This window comes from Pseudochaenichthys georgianus, chromosome 1 (genome assembly GCF_902827115.2).
Source record: "Pseudochaenichthys georgianus chromosome 1, fPseGeo1.2, whole genome shotgun sequence".
NCBI classification, from domain to species: Eukaryota; Metazoa; Chordata; class Actinopteri; order Perciformes; family Channichthyidae; genus Pseudochaenichthys; species Pseudochaenichthys georgianus.
The window spans coordinates 22124255-22151252 of NC_047503.1; the positions used below are offsets into that span (position 1 = coordinate 22124255).

General features: G+C 39.3%; 2 protein-coding genes across 3 annotated transcripts in view; both read left to right on the forward strand.

The window, feature by feature from the left end:
• Nucleotides 1–2171: 2171 nt before the first annotated feature.
• Nucleotides 2172–11053, forward strand: psmd12 (proteasome 26S subunit, non-ATPase 12). Its single transcript, XM_034077530.2, has 11 exons — nt 2172–2409; nt 2773–2832; nt 3057–3185; nt 3870–3977; nt 4316–4420; nt 4617–4766; nt 4979–5113; nt 5301–5413; nt 8133–8307; nt 9074–9151; nt 10480–11053. Exons 1-11 carry the CDS (start codon nt 2287–2289, stop codon nt 10687–10689), a joined length of 1386 nt encoding a protein of 461 aa, XP_033933421.1. The 5' UTR covers nt 2172–2286; the 3' UTR covers nt 10690–11053.
• Nucleotides 11054–13606: 2553 nt separating this feature from the next.
• The window catches only part of helz (helicase with zinc finger), a 63095-nt gene continuing 49703 nt past the window's right edge, over nt 13607–26998 (forward strand). The window contains exons 1-10 of one of the 2 annotated variants that reach the window (XM_071202705.1): nt 13607–13689; nt 16425–16538; nt 16655–16715; nt 18141–18386; nt 18857–18893; nt 19185–19309; nt 25144–25200; nt 25324–25372; nt 25609–25684; nt 26177–26375. In XM_071202705.1, the coding sequence (XP_071058806.1) occupies nt 18159–18386; nt 18857–18893; nt 19185–19309; nt 25144–25200; nt 25324–25372; nt 25609–25684; nt 26177–26375 (771 nt within the window). In that variant the 5' untranslated portion in view covers nt 13607–13689; nt 16425–16538; nt 16655–16715; nt 18141–18158. The remainder of the gene's footprint in view (nt 13690–16424; nt 16539–16654; nt 16716–18140; nt 18387–18856; nt 18894–19184; nt 19310–25143; nt 25201–25323; nt 25373–25608; nt 25685–26176; nt 26376–26998) is intronic. The other variant, XM_071202713.1, reaches the window with a different exon arrangement.

Consider the following 26998-nt stretch of genomic DNA (forward strand, 5'->3'; position numbering starts at 1 on the left):
TTAAGATGCCGACAAGCACTATTTTGCGCTGTCAGCGCACATTCAGCGTTTACCCCAGAAATATATTCATGCAGGGTTGCAAACTCTCTGAAGCAGATTTGAATTTTAACTCTCCACATAATCCCTAAACTAATGTGTGAGCAGCTTCCTGAAATAGGGTCACCAACATTTTACTACATAGACTCCATACAATGCCTTCACATGTAGATGTTAAGTTACAAAGTTATTGAAAGAAAATATGAGACGATAAAGTTATCCATTAAATTAAAGGCTGTTGTTCTTTGTGTCTTTAACAACCGTTATGTATTTTACCAGGAAACAAGGCCATGTTTGGTTTAGTCCCCTTTACCTGACATTAGTCTTATAATACGTTTTTTTTAATTTGTGTTATCCATAATGGTCTAACATTGTGTAGCAGCAGGACATTTAAATGGGTTTTATGAATTAAATGATGAATGAAGTGAGTATTTCCTTTCTGGCAGTCAGTGTTTAACCCTTGTGTTTTGTTCAAAAACTGTTACCGTTCATGGTGTTCGCGGGTCAATTTTGACCCATGATTTATCTCAGTCCAAAACACTCAAAAATAATGACTATCATCCAATATTGTTTTAATTACATCATAACTAACTTATTATGCATTCATAACCGTACAATCCTGTTTTCTTTTATTGCCCCAAAAAACATTACACCACATATTTAAGTAAAACATGTGATTCAATTCACTCATTATATTTCCTATAGTGAAGACGGTGGATCATTACGTTATCTGAATAGACTAATATTAGAATTCAATCTCCCCAAAATAAGTTTTACATTATTGTTGCAGTGGATGAAGGGGGTGTGGGTGGGGTGTCTAAAGTCAAAGATGAATCTTGATTGGGCCAAATTTGACCCTGAGTCACCAGACCTTCGGACTCGGCTAAAATGGTCAAAATCAGTTTTTTTGTGTTTATATAGCTGTTGTGGAGGATAACATGAAGCCTTGTTCTGTTAAAAAAAACTAGAGCGTAGTTATTATATCATTTTAACTTGAAACGGGTCACGGGAGACCCGAACACAACATAAGGGTTAAGCTTATGCGCCATTTGAAAGGAACTGTCTTTCATGTGAGAGGCATCCTTTAACTAACCATGACCTAATAGTTACTTAACCAGTTCAGTTCAGTAAGGTCTGTGTTGATTAGAAAACAGACGTCATGTGAGCTGCTGCGTTAGTAATACCAAACAATCCTGTGAGTTCTGAACTCAAGGCCAAATCTCCCACTGTTTTTAATTATGGAAAGTGTGAGTTTTGTTGGAGCTGACTAAATTGTGCCAAATTCAATAAATTAAGGCCTCATCTGTAGCCTACTGTAGCCTACTGTATATAGCACTTGCACTGCACAACCTCTTATTGTCAGATGACAATGAGTTTAACTGATAAGAATTGCCATTTGAGGCAATTTCATTCAGTTTTCTTCAGCTGAACTATTCTTGATGTTCTAGTGCGACAAAGGTGCAAAGAGCAGTGTGAATATGTGTAGGCCTTAGCAATCCCAGTTCTTGTTTCAATCGTATATTATTTTCAGTATAGATTCATGTCACATTCAGTTTAAGTATAGATGCTGAGTCTGCACTGAGATCAAGCTGATTTGAACTCAGGTCTTAAGGGCTTTCTCTGCCACACGCAGGAAATTCACTGACCCACATTGACTTTATTTATGGGGGCACTGGACTGGAGCCTTTCAAAGCATTGAACTGTGTGAAGACAGGAATGCACAATGCAGACATTGAAGGGACACCTTCTGGTGGACGGTGGCCATTGCACTCTGTTGCCATTAATACGACCGTGTCCATTCGCAAAGTCCTCAATTCACCCTGATTATTCAAATAATGAGTACAGATCAGTTGATACACCTTTAACATGTATTTCTGTTGTTTTCGTCAGTATCCTCTTTTGTGTTAATTCTCCTCCTACATTATCATCTTCAAGGAACGACAATGGTATTTCCTTGAAAGCTCGAAAGGTGTTTCATTATTTAACATTTGCCAGTATAAATCAAATAGACTGACAATGCAACTAAACCTTGGATAAACCTCGTCTGACCGCGGTCTAGGCTCTTGTTACGCCTGCCTGACACATTTTTTGGGGGGTCCTCACTGGGTCCTTTAGGCGCCACAGACAGCCCACTGATTCTCTCCTCTGATTGGTCGCCTACCTTTTCGTTCCCTTGACAAGCACAATACTAGTACTAGGTAGAGTTTGGACGCAAGAAAAGAAAAGAAAAGAACCGTACATAATCTTAAAATGGACACCCCGAAGATTATCGAGGACCGATCCGAAAGATCTGATGGGAAGATTATGAAGATGGAGGTTGACTACAGCTCAACTGTAGATCAGCGTCTCCCCGAATGCGAGAAAATGGCGAAAGTAAGTGTGAAAGAGAACAGCGCCGGCTGAGTCATGGTGCATCAGTGTGTTAGCATTCAAGCTAGCATCGACTGTTTTTCTTTAGAACCACACTGAAACATATTATAACCTATTTATTGAGCGAACATTGATTACAAAACGTTGATGTATGTTTGAACTTTAACACGTCCAAGTAACAATTTCTTTGTAACAGTTTGTAATTGTGCTTGCTAGCATACTAACATACCTCATAGGTAGCTAGCTAGTCAGGCAAAAATGCATATTCTATTTGTCTCTATCAAAATACATACAAAGTATGGAATAACATTCGTCCCAAGTACAATAAGTATGAACTAATGCTAACGTTTGTATTACGTGTTGCAGGAGGGCAAGCTGCAGGAGGCAATTGAGAGTTTGTTGTCACTGGAGAAGCAAACCAGAACGGTACGTGGTTCCTGACAGCAACGTTACATTTCCTTTAATTTCTCTGTGGATGGGATTGATTCATGAATTGACTTTCAGCTATTTCTCAGCTCATTATTAAGCAGAATGATTCACAAAATCTGCCTCATTTTTATGTGAAAACATACAAAAGGAACTAATGTATGTCTTGTTTTGTGTGTATTTAAGTCCTTGTTCTTATATATCTGCTTTCAACTCCTGATCAGGCGTCAGACATGGTGTCCACCTCTAGAATCCTTGTGGCTGTGGTCCAGATGTGCCATGAAGCCAAGGACTGGGATGCCCTGAATGAAAACATCATGTTGCTCACAAAAAGGAGGAGTCAGCTGAAGGGGGTAAGATATTTATTTTTCCCTTAAGCCTCTTTTTATTTTACAAGTTTTCCAAACATGGTCTTATTAGTCCAAGAAAGTAAATGTTCTTGTGCCACAATCAAGTATTCTTTCCAGCAGCATTACTGACTATTCAAATTACCAAACAATAAATACTGTTTGTCGTCAAGGTATCGTTCACACCTTGTACAATAGATGCTGTGTGTAAATAGATTTACACACGGCATCTATTGCACGTCTGTCCGTCCTGGGAGAGGGATCCCTCCTCTGTTGCTCTCCCTGAGGTTTCTCCCATTTTTCCCTTTAAACTGTGGGTTTTCTCCGGAAGTTTTTCCTTGTACGATGTGAGTGTCTAAGGACCGAGGGTGTCGTATTGTCATACTGATATTCTGTACAAACTGTGAAGACCACTGAGACAAATGTGATATTGGGCTATATAAATAAACATTGGTTGATTGATTGTACATGCAGCATTATTCTCTTGTTTTTAAGAATTGGATTCTGCTTTTTAAATAATTTCCCCTGAATGACAAATACATGTTTTGGGGAAATACCCATAACCAGAAATTATACAAGTTACTGACTTCACAGGATTTCCAAACTAACATGATTTACCTAATGCTTTGCAGCCATTGTTTTTCATGCTCTAATGACAACTCGTTTTTGTATTCCTCTTTTTCTTATCAGGCTGTTGCCAAGATGGTGCAAGAATGTTACAAGTACGTGGATACGGTGACCGATCAGCCCATCAAGCTGAGACTTATCGACACACTTCGCACCGTGACTGCCGGCAAGGTCTGTAATGTATACTAGACAAAAATAGAGATGTGTAGATGTGAGCCATTGTCACATTAAGTACAACATGTCACATGTGCTAGACGGCAAAGCTAGAAAGTCATAGTTCAAATATGACAGAAGAAAGATTTGTGTATCTAGTGTACTAAGAATCCTTCTTCAGGGTAAGGACACAATTACATTTAAAAAGGGTTTACGCTATTTGATGCTCTAATTTTAATGGGAAATGTTTATTCTCTCAGGAGTGGATACAAATATATGGGTTACTTTGTGGTGATGACCATTTCACCTGAAACCCTTTTACCCTCACTAATACACTAAATATGTTCTCCTCACAGATCTACGTAGAGATTGAGCGTGCCAGGCTGACGAAGACCTTGGCAAATATCAAGGAGAAGAACGGAGAGGTCAAAGAGGCAGCAGCCATTCTTCAGGAGCTGCAGGTAAAAGACTGATTGCTTTTATTTTCATTATGATGAAAAATCTGTATCATCATTGTGGGATCAAATGGGGACACGTTTAAGTGCTTTGAAATCATTTGATTGTTGGGCATATCTTTTGTCACCATATATAGAGAGAAAATGCACACATGGTAATGGATGTGAAGTTAAAAAAAAAAAAATGGTTTTCCCAACTCAGGTCGAGACATATGGCTCGATGGAGAAAAAGGAGAAGGTGGAGTTTATCTTGGAACAGATGAGGCTTTGCATCGCTGTGAAGGATTACATTCGCACCCAGATCATCAGCAAGAAGATAAACACCAAATTCTTCCAAGAGGAGGGCAATGAGGTAAGAGAAAGGGACCAGGAATTGAGTGGCAAAATACTGCTGTAGTTTGGTTGAGTTGGCAGCCACTTATGAGGAAACACATTTGGTGGCAGGCCTGTGTGTTTGTTTTACAACACTCTTTTGGAAGCAGCTGTGATTGACGGGTCTGAGCTGAGAAGGTTGGCGTTTGTGAACTTTGGAATATCTATTCTTTTTTCTAATCAACAACTCAGGAGTCCAAGCTGAAGTATTACGACCTGATGATTCAAGTTGACCAGCACGAGGGCTCCTACCTGTCTATCTGCAAACATTACCGGGCCATCTATGACACCCCCTGCATCTTGGCGGACAGCAGCAAGTGGCAACAGGTACACAGACTTTCCTTTTGAGGCCACACTTTCATATATCAAAGTATTGAACATATACATTTAGCTATTTTCAATGACGATCTTGACATAGTTTGCAGTAATATCAATTAAACATTATATCTGTTTCAAAACTGTTGGCTCACTTTGGATGCTGTTAAAACGGTAATGAATGCATTTTTTTTTTCAGGCCCTAAAGAGTGTGGTGCTCTACGTGATTCTTGCTCCTTACGACAACGAGCAGTCAGACCTTGTGCACAGAATCAGTGAGGACAAGAAATTGGAAGAAATCCCTAAATACAAGTAAGACATAATATATTATTCACCATTCCACAGACCCAATGTGATTTTGGGCAAAGTCGAGTACTTTTTTTAATCAAGAGCATTTTTGCTACGATGAATGGGTTGAGGTGGATCCCAGGAGGAAGACAAACATCTTTCAAAAGGGAAGGCTATCTGAATCAGCAATCGACTGTACAACATGACAACGTACATAATGTGAACATATTAGATTTAACGCGTATTTCAATTACTTTGACTGTCTTTGCAATTGTGACATGATTTGAAATATCAGTAAATTATAATTTCTGAAACATTATTCACATTATCGTTGAAGATTATATATTAGAACCGGGTTTTGCTTAAAAGGTTCTGCACCAAACAAGGATATTTTAATTAGTCTGTAAAATATCGTGTGCAATCCTGGACTTCACTTCAGCACCACAATATTCTTTTCAAATTGATATTTTCACACATTTAGCCTTCTCCTAATATTCCAGCAATGTGGGTATTGCACTAGTCCAGGGGTCGGCAACAGGCGGACCGCGGTCCGGATCCGGACCCAGACGCCGACCTATACGGACCCGAGCTATAATCAATACATTAATAGGGGTTTTTTCGGCGCCTCCCGCTTTTCTAACGCTGATTTGGGTGACTTGTGTAATTCGTGGAGAACCGAAGAGTTTTCGACTGACGGACAACTTCTCACTTCACAAAAGAAGAAGAAATCTAGACCGCAAAAATAATTAAACAAGCGAGTACCTGTTTTTCCTGGCCAAGGACAGGTTCCTTGAACACAACACGAGCGTAACCTGTCTTCCGTGTCTTCACGTGGTATATGTCTCGTCTGAAAGGAGTGCTGAGCACCGGAACGCCGCTCCAGCCCTTAACATATTGCATATAAGGATAATAATCCATAAGGAGCCGTACACATGCCGCAGTGTTTGCGTGGCTGTGTCTTTAGTTGTAAACACAGTGGCGAACTGTTGTTATTAGCATCTGGTTAGCTAGCTATGCTAACGAATTTAAAGAGCTTTTCTACAACCAGGTGGAAGAGAGCTATCTCCTGAGAGGCTCAAATATCCTCAGCTCAGTGAGGTTAAGGCACACCTTGATATGGTCATTATAGTTATTAATGAGACTAAATGAAAAACTGGTATAAAATACTATATGACAGTAACAAAAAAGTTGTTAAAAATAACAAGAATAGAGTTTAAAAGGGGAGTGATTTGTAAAATATCCAAAAAGAAAAATATGCTTACAGTTCTGTTTCATATGGATGTTGAGAGATGTATCCATAGATCTCTTAATGTTGCTCTCAAAGTGTACCAGATTGATGCTTTTAACTTCAATATTTTAAGCAAAGGTTGAGTTCAATAATTTGTACGACCCTCGGAGGATGTTGTAAAAATTGAAAGGAAAAAGGTTCCCCACCCCTGCTGTAAATAATAATAAAAACCCTTGATTTTTAACTTAAAGGTGGGGTAGGTAAGTTTCAGAAACCGGCTCGAGATACACTTTTTGTTATATTCCATGGAATGCTCTTAACATCCCGATAGCAATGAATAGCTTAAGTGCTTTGACAAAAAATCCATACAAAAATGTCATCTGTAGAAGCCGTAATACTGTAAAAAGTACAACTTGACTTCATGTCGGCCCAGATTTACAAACTCCTGGCAGGACAAGCTCAATTCTCACACTGAATTTAAAAAAAGTGAGTGGGGGACTGCAATATAAGAGGGAAAGAAAGAGAAACTTTGAAACTGTTCAATTGTTATGATGTGTAAAGACTGATGTTGTTCTATAATCGTCTGAAACTGTTAAGTCATGATGTGAAACGGTTAACAAAGAAAAAGGGACACTCAAGCTGCTGCTACACTTTATTTTATTTATCTAAAATTAAGCACTTTTAAGATGCACATATTTTCAAAAGCTATTTTATTTATTTTCTCTATTTTATTTGTAAATGCAGCCCGAGAGGAACATTACACACATCCACAGTATTTAATGTTAATTGACAATAAATATTGTTGTTTTTGAATTGTACTTTCTTTATTTGATTGGCAGTCAGTTGTTGATTATGCAGACGTTGATAAAGCTACAGATCACTTCAATATATATCACACTAATTCATGAAGCAAGTTAGACATGTTGATGTTCCGGACCTTTGCATGGGGACATTTTCTCTAACTGGACCTCGTTGAATTTTAGTTGAAGACCCCTGCACTAGTCCATATTGCGATTTCAATACATTTAGATCATTGTGCAGTCCTACACAGCACATGTAGAGAGACAACCGTTGCCTAACTGTTCAGTTAATGTGTTTGGGTTTGTTATGACCGGCCCGTTGGCCACAACAGAAAAGCTAGGAGAGTTTCCAATAATCTCGGCACATTATTCGGCAACACCAAAAACAGCAGAGGGTGGACGAGGGGAAATGATCACGGTGAGTCCCTCCGCAGCAGGCTTGGAGAGAGACATGATGGGCTATGACTCCGGGCAGCTGGGCTTAAGTAGCACCTCCGGCCAGGTGTCCCCGATCACGCTGATTGGCCTCTTCAACTCCACCCCATCGCAGGACCTGCAACATTCACACACACACTCACAGGCCCCAGGCTCTGGGGCCGTCACAGGGTTTTACAAAACGTATTAGATGTTTAAGTACAGTTGTTATAGGGCCATCACTCTACAGCTGGTGGTAAAATCACGGGGAATGTTCAATATTTTCTTCCTCTATTCACAGGGACCTTCTGAAACAGTTCACCACGATGGAGCTGATGCGCTGGGCTGCCCTGGTGGAGGATTATGGGAAGGAGCTGAGAGAGGGCTCACCTGACAGCCCCGCCACAGACGTCTTCTCTACTTCAGAAGAGGGGGAGAAACGGTGGAAAGATCTGAAGAACAGAGTTGTGGAGCATGTAAGTCCCCCAGTCAAGTGTAGGCCTTTCTAATTTGGAACTGATACATACATCTTTAGGTAGGTTTGATGATAATGTGTTGGTGCTCGGAGACATCTAATTCAATATATTTTCTAAGAGCTCCTTTACTGCCTTGATGTCAAAAACTAGGCTGGCAGCCAGGAACATTCAAGCTAAAATTGGTCATATAGAAGCATCTTATCGTGACAAATATTGGTAATGAAAGCTGCAATAGACGTTATAAAACTGTCACTTTGAGTTTGGCTCGGATAAATGGGATAGGATGAGAGTAAGTGATGAGCATTTATAGTGAAAAGTGACAATATGAATGTCCTCTTAAACACTGACAGTCAAAGTAGAACTGTCTGATTAAAACCTCCAAAGATTAAAGGTATTGATATTAAATGACATTTTTCTTTTTACACGTCCTTCATATAATGGGGTTTGGGGGTTTTCAAACTCAAAATTCGATTGATTATTTAAGTGGTTGTGAATCAAATGATATGTAGTTAAATGAATAGAGAACCATTGAAGTGCAATGCAAGCAAATGGGGAAAGTAATGTCATATAAAAGCTTAACTGGTAGACTTTTATGTACACTAATAAAGCATACCTGTATTTGATTGGCAATGGATGTTTTTATTCATTAATCTATTTTTTAGCGTGTTGATGTGTCCTAAAAGGACCTTTTTTTTAAAAATAAATATCATTATATGATATTCTGCTGCATAAATGTTTATTAATGTCTTTCTCCTTTTTACCACAGAATATCAGAATAATGGCCAAATATTACACCAGAATCACAATGAAGAGGATGGCTGGACTCCTCGACCTCTCTATTGACGTAAGCAACAGTTAGACTAATGAGACATTTCATTCAAAAGGACTTGCAGTTTGTAGGTTTCTTTTGGGTAAAATGAACTGTATATATTTTTTTCTTGCCAAAGAAACATTTTCAAAGTATTTATTATTCCCTTGTGGGAAATTTCCCTAACTGCAATTTATTCAAGCCAAAGATAAAAATAGGCAAAAAAATATACAAAATTTACAATAACTTCAAAGTGGGACACAATTGAATCTATACACACGTATATAGAGGGACATCTCCATGGTAATTTGTGCTGAGCGGCTAACCTGGGGGCCTGTACTACGAATCAAGATTTTCGTTTAGCAAGCTAACTTCAGGGATTTCCGGTCCTACGAAGCTGGTTCACTTTTTAGCGGGCTAGATAACTTATGCTGAGCAGCTAGCCTGCTCCGGAGCAGGATAGGTTCCAGGATAAGAGATCAACTCAGTGAAAGCACCACGCCTGCTGACCAATCAGAGCTCAGTGTGCGGAGGAAATACAGTTTAAACTGCCGTTGCAGGAAAGACGGCCGGCCAAAATCACCGACTGTGTGAACGTGAACTTTAATAGAATATCACCTCCCATCTTCAGAGCAATCTGGCTATTATAACATTAGCGTTAAGAAAGCTTACTTAAATATCTGCCACAACATAAGTAACCGGATCAGAGTAACATTACGTTGCCCACAGTCCGCGGCACTGTGAGTGCAGACGTCGATGTGTCCCATTATCATTCATATCACATCATAATGTATCATAATGTATCTCCTTATCTGAGTTAGCTGAGCCATATCGATAACACATTAAGTTGACGAAACACTTGAGTCAAATGTAATTAAAGTCAGATCGTCTTAGATATCATAAACCTGTTAATGTACGCATTCAAACACTTTTTCTTTTACCAGCTGTATTCACCTTGCAGGTGCAGCTATGTGGCTTTTATCCTGGATAAAGTGTTTAAGTCATGGATGTTTAAAGTGTAACGTCTTCATATGTCTAATATTATAGTTCACTTTTCATTCAGGAAGTATGACGCTGCGCTGTCAGTGCGCTTCTCCACGTTTGTGATTGGTCAACTGGCGCTAACCCCGCCCCTTTTGTGAACGCGCACCTAACTAGATAGGACACGGCTGGCTCGAGTCCACTTGATAACCCGCGTCGTAGGACCGCTCAGCGAGAGCGCGTATGTTTTGGATTAGGCCAACCGGCTAACTCAAACATATCCAGGTTAGGTTGAACCGGCTTCGTCGCACAGGCCTCAGGTTGAGAATGTTCGCATTGTAAAAAGACTAACAGGATGTCTGTCTGCTCTCATATTTCATCAGGAATCCGAAGAGTTCCTCTCCAGCCTAGTTGTAAACAAGACCATCTATGCCAAGGTGGACCGGCTGGCAGGCATCATCAACTTCCAGAGGCCCAAAGACCCCAACGACCTGCTCAACGACTGGTCGCACAAACTCAACTCTCTCATGTCCCTTGTCAACAAGACCACGCATCTTATTGCCAAGGAGGAGATGATCCACAACCTGCAGTGAAACAACAACGTAGTGCATTATTCTATGTTTTGGTTCATATTTGTTTGTTTCTTTTCCTTCTGTGGGAATGTTTTTTGAATATACAGTATATTGGGGGACAGTAATCGCAGTGCTTTTACAATGTCATATAATTGGATAAACATCTGTAGCACATGCACAGCATCCCGACTTTGTTCATTTTTTTACTATCAAGTAAAACATTGACAATAAATACATGAGCATCTCGCTTTACATCCCCTGGCAGTGTCTGGATCTCTAAATATACTTGCCTTTATAAACAGTAGATTACAATGTATTACTGTGCGATATAAATATGGCTGTAATCTCTAAAAATGTAAACAATAAACTCCTCACATTTGGTTAACAGTTGTATGAAGGTTTTATATAGTATTTAACCAAACGAGTGTACACTATAATAGGACAAGGTTGTCATCACCGCAAGACCTCACCCATGTGTAGGCTGTGTTAAGGTTTGTCAAAGAACAATGCAAATGCAGTATTATTGTGAAACTTTTGACAATATGCTGTTTTATCCCTTAGTTTACATGCTATGAAGTCATATAAAACAAGAGGGGTAAAGTTTTATTCAAGACACCTGGCATGGTGAATCAAGATTGATGAAGTTCACTCAAGATTTTTGTAGGTTTTTATTGGGGGGGGGGAAAGATTTCTACTTCTATGCGACCACTGCATTTTACCAACGTGAAGTGTCCCGTTATGTAAGTGAAGTAATTGTCAAACTTGGCAAAGTAAACTATTGTCTTTTTGAAAAAATCATTTTCAGTTAAGTCGAATGTCCTCTATTTGATAACTGGACAACAGTCAAAATACTTTACTGGTGAAATAATCCAACCTATGAATCTTTTGCCCTTTATTCTGATGTTGTACTCTTTCTTTTTTCTCCATCAACTTAGAAATGCCCCTGCTATCAACATCAAGTTTAAACAAAGGTGGAGCACCAATAAATGAGTTCACAGCTAAGCTATTCTACACTTGTTTATTGTCTTGTAATTTTGGTTTAATGGATCGTAGCTCAGCCATGCCAGTAACCGGTATAAAGGAGCGCCCAGTGTAATTTCCTTTATTACAGTGTCTATAACTGGTCTAAATCAAGATGCTCATCAAAATGAGGGCCACTGTTCATTCATTCAAGCCTTTATTTACCCAGGTGTATCCCTTGAGATCGTTGATCTATTTTTCAAGGGAGACCTGCTCAAGTAGGTTCCACATGAAACATAAAAACCCAGAACAAGAAAAAGGACATCATACAGCATCATTACAGGGATTACAATGTACAATAACTATCCACATGAACAGGTACCAACAGCATCCGATTGTGTAGCATCCAACCAAGCTTTAAAAACATTTTGTGGCACCAGATTGCTCAGTTTCCATTTAATTTGCAGACTATTCCAAGACAGAGGAGCTCTAAAAGCTATCTTCCCTAGTGCAGTTGGCACATTTAATAAAATCACAGCATGCGATCTCAGGCAGTAGCCACTTACAATTCGCCGAGAGATCAGGGGGCAGATGTAGGATGGAGGTTTCCCTAACATGGCTTTATATATACAAATGTGCCAGTGACTGAGCCTCCGTACAGTTAGTGAAGCCAAACCTGCCCTTGCATACAGGGTACAGTGATGGGTTAATGCTTTACAGTTTGTCACAAATCTCAGTGCACTGTGATACGCAGCATCTAACTGGTAATTGGCAGGTGCATTCATATACATCAAATCACCATAGTCTCCAGCACAGGTAAAAAGGTCACAGTGACTAGCCTTTTCCTGGCCTCAAGCGAGAAACAGGACTTGTTCCTGTAGAAGAAACCTAGCCTAACCCTCAGCTTTTTAAGCAGGTTATTGACATGAAGTTTAAAAGTGAGACAGTCATCAAGCCAGATACCAAGATATTTGTAACAGGTAACCACTTAAAGTTGTATTCCTTGCATAGTTACAATATCTAAAACAGGCTCTGGTGTCTTTTTAGCTTTTGAAAAGAGCATTACTGCAGAGCACACTGTCGCTCTTCACTTTCTCGATGGACATTTTATGCATAACATTTCAAATTTGATATATGATTTGCTTATCACAGCTGTGATTGCACACCTTTGTAAGGAACAAAAACCGCTAAACAATAATAACAACGTTGTTTTGGCACTTAATGAGCGTTACAATAGACACAATGCACCTATTGACCAAGACAAATATGTAGTATGACAACTCTTTCCCAATTCTGTTACAATTTATTTTCTGGCTTTATAAACTTTTTGGGAAATTATGAACTGAGCGTGCAGCCTACATTTTAAGTGTTTTGGACACTTCTATACACATGCCTTACAGGCTAGGATTATGCGTAATCAATTATCATTGTTTCATTGACAATAAGATGTAGTTTACTTGTAGCATTTGTTCCAGGATTAATGTTCTCTTCTTTTGCTCTTACTATTAAGTTAGATATTATTAGGATATTTAGTTATTTTAAATTGCATGGAGCTATATCTATTCTACAGTGTCAGCCTGATCATCTTTGGATGGATAAAACAGCAGTCAATAGTAATATCCGGTGTAGTTGTTGTGCATGTTTTGAATCAGAAACAAAACCAATGTTTGGCCCCATAGGTACGTGCAACATTTCACACACATTCGGGCCTTTTAAAGAAATAAACCGGTCATCAGGTACAAATTAAGTGGTATTTTATGACCCCAGCTATAATGAATATGGAGAATTCTACAATGTAGGCCTAATATTTAAATTATATATCTTTCATAAATGTATTGGATTGGAATAGGTGTATTTAAACCATGACACTAAGTATATATTTTTTTTATTAATACAACAAAAACATTTTAGACAAAAGTATTTGGAAGGAATATCCCTGCCACCAGAGGCCACACACACACATACACACGCCAGTCCTCTCAACCTTCAGATCAGTACATCCCACTATGCTTTGCGATGGTCTGACAAGTGGATCCAAGATGGCGTAGAAAGTAAAGCTAGGTAAGTGTTGACTTCCCATTTTCAGCCCTTTCAGTTGTCTTTTTCATCGCAAAGCCTCTGTCACGAATCCCCTCCACAAATCATTATGATAATGAAGAACGCTTTGAGTTCATGCAAGGATAAGAACACGATGTCACATCAATGATATGCGCCTAAACACCGTGGCAAAATTACAGGCCCGAACCCGTTTTGTTTCGGCCAAGCTAGCTAGCTAACACCAGCTAGCTTGCTAACATTAACAAACCAGCCAGCTATTCTTGTTGTGAGCTTGCCAGTTCGGTGCCAAGAAAGGTCGTGTTTTGGCTAGCAAGCTAACTGTTAGCAACGCATACTCTGGTTTGTGGCAATGCTGTTTACCCTGTGCAAACGCGAACGGCAAGTTAACCAACATTTCAGGGGACATTTTTTTCAGGGCTTTGTAACGCTGCCGTCATCGGTCTGACTTGCAACAGTCATGACAAGTTCAGTAGACAAACACCAGCTACACATCGACCTATTGAAACAAGTAATTTCCAACGTGTGTGTTCATTAACGTATGCTCTATTGATATCTACTAAATGGACTTTGAGAAATGTGCAAGACTTATAGCCGTGTTTTCTACACGTTGCTGCAAACGATACTCTCGAGCTAAATAACGTTATGTCCGGATAAAAACAATCCCTTTTGGTTTTACAACTATCTTCATCAATAAACGTAGCTTTATATTTCACTTTACTGCAGTCGAAGCTGTAGGTTTTGTAGTAGGATGTCCAAGCTGGACATTAAAAACAAAGCAGGTGTCGACCCACTCTATCCCGCCAAACTATTTGTTGTTGCCCCTACGAAGTTGCTGGCTTGCGAGCACCAACATTAGGTAACATCTATTCTTACTGTTACAAATAGAAGTGTAAAATGTTACATATGTTTTTAAATAACTCTCTTAATTAGAGAAGTTACTGCGTTAAGATCAGTAGTATGTTTGGTTTCATCTTTGACCCTATTTTCCATTTCCCCAGCAACTGACTGTCTGCTAGCTCAAGCAACTTTCAACCCTTATTTTCCTTACCCCAACGATTGCATACTAGATTCTGGTGATTATATGTTGTTCCTCTGTTGTAAAATAGTAATATTATAGTATATCTTGGTTGCCACTCTGGCAATAATGCCAGAGTGGCGCATATGTTTCAGCAATGGTATTACTATTTAACATGTAGAATGTAAACACACTTCCCATAATGCATCTCTCTTGTGGGAGCAGGCAGGGGCCTGACCAGTGTTTCTGGTTTAAGATTCTCCAGAGAAGCTGTGTGTGTTTTTGCAGTATGGGTGCTGCAACACTATTTGTTGTAATTGGCCAGTGGCTTTGTAATGCCATACAACCTATGCATAACATATCAACATATAACATATAACCAAGCTTAGTTTGTACAAACTCGTGTAGTGTCTTTCTGAAGAGATGGAGATTTGTGTGCAGTAACATTGTATTTGAGGAAAAAATAATATCGCATGTGGTGCAATCTTTTGTTTTTTTACCTATTGTTAGCCTAAGTGGTAATTTGTTGTAAAACAAAATGCAGCTGTTGCATGTTTGTATCCTGCATGCAGCCAACACATTTTACATTCGCTAAAGAATGTATCTGCTATGGTCCTAAGGGACACGATTCAGAAGCACTGCCTGTTGGGCTAAGTCAGCTGCTACAAGCATAGTTGCCTGTTGCTCAGTATTCAAAACCTAACTATATGAAACACTTACTGCTATTTATTGCAAAACTACGCTTTAGTGGCAGAAGTACTCAGTATTTGCCTTTTTTTGCATTTGGTTTGGCATATACAATTCCCACAACGGGCCATCTGGTTGTTGATGTTTTCTGCTTTAACATCCAGTAGCTGTCTGCTGCCTATTAAAGAACTAGCTGTCACAAATATACCCACAATTACTGAGCCACAAATTCACATTAAAATCTGTTTCTTTTGAGCCAGTCACAATTCAAAGCTGATTTTAACACGGTGAGGGACAGGATGGAAATTCAGTATCAGCTAACTGTTCTAGAATTTTAATTTGAACTCAAAGTTGGTTTTGCAAGCTAGTTTAGCAAAAAATCACAAAAATAAAGCTTTTGTGGCCACGTTTTATGATTCAATGTCTTATTTCTCCCAGCCTGAGTGAGGTAAACTGAAATGCCAATGGTGAAACCAGTAGGGTGCAAATGAAACCAAAAGTTACTAAGCCATTGGCCAAGGTTGAGCATTTGATGCCCTGATGTTCCCCAGCAGGTCATTCTGTACCGTCCTTATCCAGATGTGTGCTTGTCAGTGTGACAAGGGCACACTGCCTCTTGTAATCTCAGTGAGAGGTTTACATTATCATGCTGTGGCCCTAGCCTGCTGCTTTTATGTTGACTGTTTCGGCATTGAAGAAATGTTGTTGGTGCCATCGAGACTCATGATGGGCATTCTAAAGTAAATTGCAATAATAGCTTTATCTTGTAATAACTACAAAGACAACGCGCACTTTAATTACGGTGTATGTGTATTTGTTAAATAATCAGTAACAGGTACTCCTGTAACAAAATGAAGATCACAGAAGATGCAGTCTGAAGATGCGGCTGATCCAACATGGCTGTTCTTTGCACTGCATACATTGATTATCAACAATTTTTGTGTTTGACTATCTGCTAAACTGAGAATATGTGTCTAATATCTTTAGCTAATCCTTTACATATCCTGTCTTTGCTCTTTTTTGTTTGTTTTGACAGAAATTGACTTTAAATGCCTTACATGACCAAGTGAGGGTACCCACGCGTCGAATGCATAACACTTGGTAGGCATTTTAAGAAGAAAGCGATAAACAAATCCTCCCACTCATGAAGGTAATATACACACTCTTGTGTGGATCCACAATTTAAATACGAATTGAAGCCAGTCTAATTCATAAGTTGAGATTCAATGTATTTACCTGTTTGCATTATGTTCCTAAATATGCTAGTCTCTCCGGTGCATGTGAGCATGATGAATTCTCTACACCAGACATCTTCAACGTTTATCAGGCATGTATAACAACTGTTTAAAAATGTATGACATTTGGTTGCATATTAAACTGCACCTACTTGTAGGGCGACCTAAAGTATAGACATGCATTTTTATGATGCTAATAAACCTGAGTTAATTATTATTTTGCATTGGTTATTTAGCTCCTATGATTTTAAGTGTGTATACAAATAGACTGTTTTGTTTTTTGCAAATAATGTTTAGTTCATGATGCTGTTGTGTCTATTTTAAGACATATTTAAATTAAAAACAACAATTATCAAACAGTAACTTTGAGTACCCTAGGGTTAGAGGCTGCCTAGAGTACATGCTCTGAATTACAGTCCACAATAGAGATTCAGTATATTGGCATGCATTCCCATATATTCTGTGTTAACCATTTGCCCCTGTGGCTATGAAGTGTCACAATGCACCCATCTCCTTCTGCATACTGTCCAGCACATCCTACTAGTCTTAATAAAGCCTTCACATCATACATGATACATTATTATAATGCACTAAGTCTATGCAGTCAGATGACACCAAACCGTTGACCCCACTGTGGTTGGCTTTGGTGATGGAGATGATAACAAAAAAATGTCCCAACAAATGCTTTAGGCTTCTCACTGCTTTCCCATCTGGTTACAGATGCATTTGAATGTACACAGTGTTAGCAAAGGGTTTGAATATATGGAATGTAAGAGCTGCTCTGGGAGCCTCACCCTCTATGCCTGTTGATTTATGAAACAGATGAGGATATGACTCTTGGTGAGCTGACTTCCACATTGCATGCTATCACCCTCAAAACACCATTTTTGTCAGAGTAGAAAAAAGTACTATTTCTCAGAGTGCAAAAATATTTCTTCAAATAACTTGTTTTATACAACCACCAGTTTTAAACTTTGTCTTACATGTTAAGTATGTATGGGAAGTGTTCCAACAACATGTGTGTTTGTGGGGAGTTTTATATTTGCATATTAACGTGATATGTATGCACTTACAAACATTCACAATAGTTATCTGACATATTTGCATGTCCACTCTTGCACTTGTGCCAGTGAGCATGCTTGAGGTCATTACAAATTAACTGTAAAAGAAACACTGCCAAATGCCATGGAGAGAAAAGAAAAGCATCTTTGAAGAATCAAATGTTTTGGGTCTACGATTTACAAACTTTTGATATACTTTAAATGAAGCCAAAGTGAATAGTTTCCCAGAAAGGAAGTTAGTTTAGTTTCTTCGTCCGGTACAGCAATCATTTAAACAATCTCTAACCCAGTGTTACACTACAACATTGAAGATGATAAGCACCCCATCCTTCACCTTAAATCGCTTCCAGCCAAATGTTGTCAGCCAAATATACACAGATGAGGTTGTTATCTCTAATCATCCCGGCTCCAGAAAAGATGTTCTTATTATTCTGCATTTTCTTTTTTGGATTGCAGAAGTTTTGTCCCTGAGTCATGGCGGACAGGAGAGCGGAGAAGTCATGTGAAGAAGCAAGCAGATCGTTAGCAAGGCGGGAGTACGAGGCGGCAGTCAGCCACAGCACGGACGCCCTGGTGGTCCTTGCACCCCAAGCACCACCTTTGGGTGCCCCTGTCCCACAGAGCCCTACATCGCTAGTGGCTGCCACCGGACCCCTGCGCAGCCGGGCCCTGCTCTTCCGAATTGCTGCCTTCTTGCAGCTGGTAAGAACAGTGGCTTCCAATACATGCTTTAGTCTTAAGTGATCACCCTTTTCCTTCCTCCTATGTAGTTTTGTGGCCCTGAAATACCAATTTTTAGTCGGTATCTTCCATTTCAGCGAAATAATAACATTTTCTCCTTTCCCTAAAATTGAATCATCACACTCTAATGGCAGTGTACTTCTAATGACTTGGTACAATATCATCAAGAGAAAGAAATGACAACAATAAACCATACTTTCTTCCTCCATGAGGCTGTTATGTTATCTTCCGGAGCACTAACATTACACCAGTTACTTAAGCCCTAAGATTATGGAAACTACTTAAGTCTATAATGATAGTGTGAGGGACTCCGCTGTGAGGCAAAGATAGCCATTCTTGGAGCTTATGTGAAGCTCTGACCCTGCATCACAATATTCCCATTTGTTATTGTAACCACTTTGTTAAACATTTATTTCTCCTTCTGCCAACAGAAAAATTATGATGAAGCAGATGAAGACTGCAAACATGGTAAGTGGCAATTCAGATTGGAACCATCTGCTGATACTGAACAGTTTAAAAACAAGTTGTTTTCTACCTAGTGGCAGACTAAGTGTGTGTATGTCTTCCAATGGGAAGCCTCGAACATGCCTTAGTGTCAGCGTAGCAGGAAACATTTTACATTTTGACTTATTTCTTTGCAGAATCTAAGCGGTTAATGTAATTGCTTGATTACTTCAATGTTTCAGAGAACAGACCGAAGCTAATGTAATGGATTAACTCTCCCTACCTGTTCCCTGTGTATTCTTCCTCCTGTCATAGTTCTGGCAGAAGAGGTGGCCAGGGGAGACGGTTCGCTACAGGCCAGCTTGCGCTCCATGCTGTTGGATGGCAGCCTGCAGGAGGTGGCCAGCATCCTCTCCAAAGCCTTGTATGGAGAGCCAATGGTATGATTGATGGACAATGTACACACTATGTGCATACAGTCGGTCTACACATTGACTGTAATTAGAATGGACTACCAAATTCACATAAAGCTAAACATATTATGCCTGTTGAGGGCATACATTCCTCACCCTTCTGAAGGACAGATCTGGATAATGCTTCCTTAAAGCATTTAATAAGGTAGTGGAGGAATGTCATTAATCACGTATTTTTTTCTCCAAGCTGGCTACATTTAATGGTATGCTTTTTGACAGAAAATAGTCTCCAATAGAGTGCTGCAGTGATGACGTATCTTTGTAGGCCGACCCGGAAGTAAGCTGCGCAAGGGTTCCCTCGACAAAAAAGCAATAGGATTTTGGAATATTGTAAAGAATAAGATCCGTGGAAAACAAACCTGTTAATAATAATCTCCACGTCTACCCTCCTTTTATAATTTTCTAATCATAAATCTAATCGCCAGAAGCTAAATGCTAACGTTATGCTATAAAGGAACTACAGCCGAGTACAGCAAGGTTGCAAGACTTCAACGTCACGCCAACTTAAGATCCATATTCAAAAATACAGATTCAAAATTGTACAAGTTGAAGCATTTGTTTTAACAGTTTGCAAGAGTGCAGGTACTTGCTTTCAAGCAGAACAGGGGAAAACAAACTTGGCGGGAGTGTTTACGTGTTGACGTAATGACGTACAACGGCCTCGACAACTTCTGTAGTCCTATTCAGCCACATGTTAACAACCATCGTTTTTCAGACATGTAAACTCTTCAAAATCACCAGTGGGGTCAGTGCTGATGTATTTAATGCCGTAGAACAAAACGTGATCCGTCTCTTAAATTTGTGCCGACCACACACCTTATTTCCAGCTATTTTCCAAAAACTAGTTAAAAAAATCCATTGTCTCCGAGACGAGGGAAGTGGTAAAATGCTAACTCACTTCCGGGTTTTAGGACTCGTTCCTGCACCACTCTATAGGGCCTATTTTTCCTTATTGACTGACCCTACTCTAAATGAGCGCCTGTGTCACCTCCTCGATTAAAGATCCCAGCAGAGCTTATCTGGTCTTGTTTTTAATTTTCTATACATGTACCTGATTTGAGTCATCTGATAGATTTAGAACAAGCAAAAATAGAAAGCTATGGACATTTAAATAAAAGGGTCACTCATTGATTGAATTAGACCTAGGAAAAACTGTTGGCAGGTGCCTGCAGCCTAAGTGCTGTGTATCAAATGACAACACACTTGTGTGACACATAGGACAGCTAAGCTCTACAGCAGGGGTGGGGAACCTTTTTCCTCTCAAGGGCCATTTCAATTTTTTCAACATCCTCCGAGGGCCGTACAAATCATTGACTTCTGCTTAAAAATACTACAGCCCATTCATTTGGCCTTTCTTTCATGCTGTGCAAAGAAAAAGCAACCTCTTAATCCAGATATCTTACCATGACTCGCGCATGCTTGCACGTGCACGGTGTGGCATGACCACCAAAACAGAAAGATATGGACGCAAGATGTGTGCAAATGTATTTAGTTTCCTATCCATGTGGACATGATTTAAGTGCGGGGGGACCTAACCTCCTCTCATGCTCCCCCAGGAAGATTTTTTTAAATTTTTTTATTTTTTTTTATATAAAATATTGAAGTTGAAAGCATCAATCTGGTGCACTTTGAGAGCAAACTGAAGAGATCTATGGATACAACACACCCATATGAAACAGAACTGTAAGCAGATTTTCTTTTTCTTTATGGATATTTTACAAATCACTCTCCTTTCAAACTGTATTCTTGTTTATTAATAACAACTTTCTTTTACTGTCATATAGTATTTTATACCTGTTTACTTTATTCTCTTATTTTTTTATAACTATAATGATCATATAAAGATGGGCCTTTACCTCACTGGTTGGAGAAAAAGCTTCTTATATTCGTTAGCATAGCTAGCTAACCAGATGCTAACAACAACAAAGTTATTGACTGTATGATCAGTATGACCGATGAACAGATTGCCACATATACCACGTGATGACACGTTAGGCTCGTGTTGTGTTCAAGGACCCTGACCGTGGCCAGGAAAAACAGGCACTCGCTTGTTTAATTATTTTGCGGCCTAGATTTCTTACATTTTTTTTCTTTTTTTGCGTGTGTTTATAAATTACCTCAAGGGCCGTACCAAATGGTCTCGCGGTCCGTATAGGGCCCGGAGGCCGGAGGTTCCCCACCCCTGCTCTACACTGTGTAGTGCCAATTTACCACATTAATATACAAAAATAAAAGCAGGATTAGTTGAGGGAAGACCAAGACAGTGTTATATATATATAGTCTGATGTGTTAAAAGTGGAAGTAAAAAGAGGGGGGCTATCACATGAGAAAACAAGCCCAAACTATGTCAGGAAAATGTTTGTTTTTGAGGGAGAGAGAGACAGGATTGTCCACACAGAATGTTGGAGGACCTTGTGGCCAAACTCAACCTTTGAATGTGTGTGTGTGTGTCTGCGTGGCAGTGGGCAGGAAGTGGTTGAAAACAGGAGCTGAGGGAGGCACCTTGGCAGCAAAATACATGTTGATTTATAAAGACATTGGCTAGGTTTAGCAAAGAGAGGAGAAGTCAGCTAGGAGAAAATGGGGAAACAAGAAAGTCACCCTGTTATATCCACAAAGTAACACTTTCATACGTGAATAACACCTCACTTTATTTTAGAAATGAGTTTTAAAATATCTTTAGTAGGCCTCATGGTCATTAGGGATGGGAACGATTAATCGAATATTCGAAATTATTCATGTATTCGAATAGGAGTTATTAATTTTTTTTATCAATTTTTTTTTGGGAGTGATGCCTAAGTTGATTACATATTATCAAATTGAATAATTCAATGTATATATATATATATACGACTATGCCATAGCTAAATGTGTTAGGTGAAGTCTAAAGGTGTGTTTTGCTCAGCTCACCGGTCCCTCACAGCGGGCAGAGCTGCAGGTGCTAATCTCTCTCTCGTGTCCGGTTATACTTCACTCGCATTTATGTCCAAATCCATCAGATCTAGCTAGTTCTAGCCAATGATATGGCTGCTGCCCCTCCCTACACGCAGACCACGCAGACAACGCAGACTCAAACCTCATCTTAGGCCCAAATGTGGCGCAAATGAGCTCCGCAGCCGTTGCGAGGTTCCGGCGCTAACAGTTCATGAGCGTGCTCCCCCGCCCCCTGTCAACACTCGCGACACATGAGTGGCCAGCCTAAACAACAATAAGTGCTGCTTGGCAACCGTGTGTGGCGGCAAAGTACATAGACATTTTGACAGGAGAGATTTAGTTTTGCCGGTATTCAACATTTTACCAGTCATAGTCCACACTCTAAGAAGAGTCCTACACAACAGACATGGAGGAAAAGGAGTAATGTGTGGAAATATTTCGACCAGGTTAGTGAGTGCGGTGTAGAGGTCAACCTATGCCAAATTAAATGTATATACATGCTATACCTTGCTATACCCGCAACCTCTGTTCCAGCTGAGAGGGTCTTCTCTACAGCTGGCCTGATTTGTGAATCGCCTCCACACATGAAAGCTGTAGGCCTATAGCTGTCAAACTGTGATGTATGTAGTTCTAAAAAATTCTTGAAAAAAAATTGGGTAAAACATTTTTTTTATAGGATATGTACATTTCGGTTAACCGTTTTTTGGGGGGTCGAATATTCGAATATAAAATTGCTTTCCAATTCCCATCCCTAATAGTCATCCAACATTAATTTGAAACCTTATCAATACTAACTTACTCAGCTGTGATACATAAACTATTTGGATTAGCCTGAAAACTGTTTTTTATTTATTTTTTCTAAAAGGTCTTCTATGTTTTAAAAAAACAATTTTTAATTGTTTATTTGGCAGGGACAATGCACATGAACACTTAAAACAATAAATGTGTCAAGCGTTAATATGCCGGATTTAGCTTTGAGCTACTTTCCATCGCAGTCCCTCACATAAAACATTTAAGAAAATGACATTTATAAACATAGCTAAATGTGTTGCCTTATCATCATGTTCTTCAACATTCAAAATTAAAAACCATCTCTACACCAAAAAAAGTACATGCACATCTTCATTATTGCCTTTTTTCTTCTTTAAAAAATAAAAATAAAGTCTTAATACAAAATCCACCAATATTAATTTTTGAATGATCAAGTCCTTAGTAAGCACCTATGTGTGCTATATGCACTTCATCTAGATATTGCACAATTCTTTTCACACTTGTATAATCCAGCTTCTAAATAAATGGGTGGTGATGGATTTACATCTTGCCTGTAGATTAGGGATGTGCATCTCCATCACTGAGGCCGATGCGATGCGCATCTCGATACGTTGCCACGATACGATACATTAACAATACATTTGAAACACCAGGCGATGCGATACGATACGATTCACCCCTGTTGCGATACAGTTCGATACGATTTGATTCAACATTATGCGATTCAACACTATGCAAAAATAATGATACTTCAATATGGTACGACAGAGGATTTTTGTTTTATTCCTTATATGCAGCAAATCATACATTAACAAAAAAGTGCTTTACATATTTGGTACTGCACATCCCATCATGCCGTTTATTTTTTTACCTTTAAAAGCTCTCCAGAGTAGGCTACAGTACAATTGTATAACACCTCACAGTTAAACAATGTAAGGATGCATTGCTCATGATTAACAATGTGCAAATAACAGCTACCATAATGCAATGCCCATACAGCTGCCAGCCTGATGTGCTGAACACTCATACAGAGGCTGACTCACCAGTGAGCAGAAAGCAGTGGGTTCTATAGGAACAATAAAGAATACAAATAACCTCTCACAAACGGGTATTTCATAACTGCTTACAGTAAGGAAGACATTTAAATTATTATTGGCCGTCACAGGCTGCTGTAAACTAAACACCACTCTCTCTGACAGAACACCTCACTGAGTGATTTAACTCATATGTCTAACTTTCAGGTTTCTCTTTTTAGCCGCAGACCCCATGTCGCCTCTTTATGTGCGTCGCTAAGTTCCTCGTACTACTTGTGTACTTTAAAGCGGCTCGGCATCGTTAACAATTTGCGAGCGATTTTTCAAGTTGACCGTCTGTAGTATATAGTGCCGCGCACATATACCATCAGGACGTTACTGATGGGGTGCGGCTGCGGAGTGATACTGTGTGTATGCAAGCCCGCATCTAGGACGGATCTATGTATCATGGCTGTAGACCTGTTGAGTAATAAAGATACCTCATACAAAGGTCTACGGATACCTTATTACTCTCCATGACCTGCGGTCAACTATATAGCATAAAGGACTATTACACCGTCTTTCTTGAACAATCCGAAGTGTTGCCAAACGTTTGATTTGTAGGTATTTTTCGGTGCGCTGTGTTTCTCTTTCTCCTCAACTTCCGTGTGTGTTGATAACTGAGACTCTCGGCCTCCGTAGTGGCGAAGCAAATATCAAAGATCGTCTCTGCTGAGCGTTGACAAGATGAGGGGATTTTATATTAATGAATCGGTTTTTTACCGATGCAAAGACGCTACGCAATCGATGCATCGCGAGTTCAACCCAAACTGTAGCCGATGTGCACTCTTTCAACCGGTGCACTCGCATCTTGAACGTTTATGCCGGTGCACCGATGCGAATCGGTGAATCTTAAGTTAATCTTAACATCTCTACTGTAGATACTTGAAAAGGACTATAAATGTGATTACACCAAATAACCTTTGTCAGCTTATACAAAGTCATTTGTTTTATATTGATCGTACCATTTATTAAAAAAAAAAGTATGTTATAATAAAAATGCTTTTCTCCTTTCTCAAACAGAATGGCATTGTTGCAAAAGACCTTTCCAGATTAAAAATGCTCTTCTCAGAAGTAGAGGTAAGTGTCTTCATCTGGTTGCAAGCTGCCTTACTGTTGGTCTGTCTTTTAACAGGTGATGTACAACTAATACTTTTTCTGTCCCAACCTCCACCCACTCTGCCCAATCGTTGTCCTTGTCAGTCTATAAACGGGGAGATGGCACCAGAATACACAGGGGACCAGGAGGAAGGTGAGCAAATCACTAGCATGGGTCATTTTCAATACTTCCTGAAACTGACAATATACCTGGTACCAAAGACCATAAGATGATTTATGTTTAGAAAGTCATAAATAAGCCAGTTGGCAGATTTGCAACTGACTCTTAACAGGTTACAAGCTGGCTGATAGTCAGTTTACAAGGTTTTTTAATGTTTTCTTTGGCTTGGCTAAGTGTTATATTGACCACTTAGCTTTGTGTTTTCACAGAGGTTCAAGAAGGCTGGCAATTCCGACCTCCTCCCCGAGGAGTCACCAGCAGTGAGGAGTACACCCTCTGTAAAAGGTAATGCAAACTGGCTTGTTATTTATAGTATCTGATGTTTATTAAAACAAATGTGAAATGCTGGCCAAAAAATTTCTGTTTTTGTTTAATATAAATAGTCAACTTTAATGTCAATCTTTCAGTTTGTGTGTAAAGACAGAGATCTAAATGACGTTCCCAACAATCCCGAATACAAAAATACAATTATACAATATACAGATATGTATATCCTATATACACAATCAACAGACACATCTGCACACGTTAAGATAAAAAACACAACAATCAACATACAAAATAACAGTCACTTCAATGTCAATATCTTTTGGAATTAGTGCAAGATGACAATGAAAGATGAAATGTAGCAAATCCTCACATTTCTGGGAAATGTATAACTTCTAAAAATGTATTCGGGTATCCTTTGTGTTTTCATGATGTAAAACAATTAGTTGTAATTCTCAGAGATGACTAATTGTCAGCAGCAGTTGAACACTCACTTTGTCTTTGCTGTAGGTACTTGGAGCAGGGTCTGTGTCGGTACGGGGCCCAGTGTACGTCAGCCCACTCTCAGGAGGAGCTGATGGAGTGGCAGAAGCGTTATGCGTCACGCCTCATTCGCCTCAAACAGCATCAGGAGAGCAAACACTTCACAGAGAACTACATGGAGAACCTGATAGAGAAGTGGATGAATTCCCTCAGCCCAGAGAAAGTGGTGAGTGCATGTGAGATCAAAAAAAGGTCAATGGATAGAAAACAAGAAAATACGATGCAAATCCATGAGTTCACTTCCTTATAAGCCCCCCTAACACAAACATGTGTTGTGTAGTGATTTTGTTAGAAGCCTCACATTTGTAAGTCTAATGGGGTAGTTGTGCTTTACTGTTAAGGTTAAATATATATTTTTCATTTGTTCATGTTTGCATATTATTATTTTATAACTTAAGAATTTGAGTATCCCATATTTGCACTGCAATAATAAACTATGTTAACCCCTGTCCGGGCAGTCTTTTGAATCCGAACCAGACAAGCTAACATAGTTATTATTTTCTTAAGCTGTGATTATTGAAGGAGGCCCATTCATAAGCATTTATGAAACTAACCACCCCTATACCTTGATCTTTGAGGTATACAGTATGTGATATGTGCATGTAGTAGGGATGGGAACGATTAATCGAATATTCGAAATTATTCATGTATTCGAATAGGAGTTATGAATATATTTTTTTTGTTTTGTTTTTGGGAGTGATGCCCAAGTTGATTACATATTATCAAATTGAATAATTCAATGTATACGACAGTGCCATAGCTAAATGTGTTGGTTGACGTCTAAAGGTG

Coding starts and splice junctions, on each gene's coding strand:
- psmd12 (XM_034077530.2), top strand. CDS start 2,287: ATGGACACCCCGAAGATTATCGAGGACCGATCCGAAAGATCTGATGGG. Junction 4,421..4,616: donor CCATTCTTCAGGAGCTGCAG/GTAAAAGACTGA, acceptor TTCCCAACTCAG/GTCGAGACATATGGCTCGAT. Junction 9,152..10,479: donor TCCTCGACCTCTCTATTGAC/GTAAGCAACAGT, acceptor ATATTTCATCAG/GAATCCGAAGAGTTCCTCTC.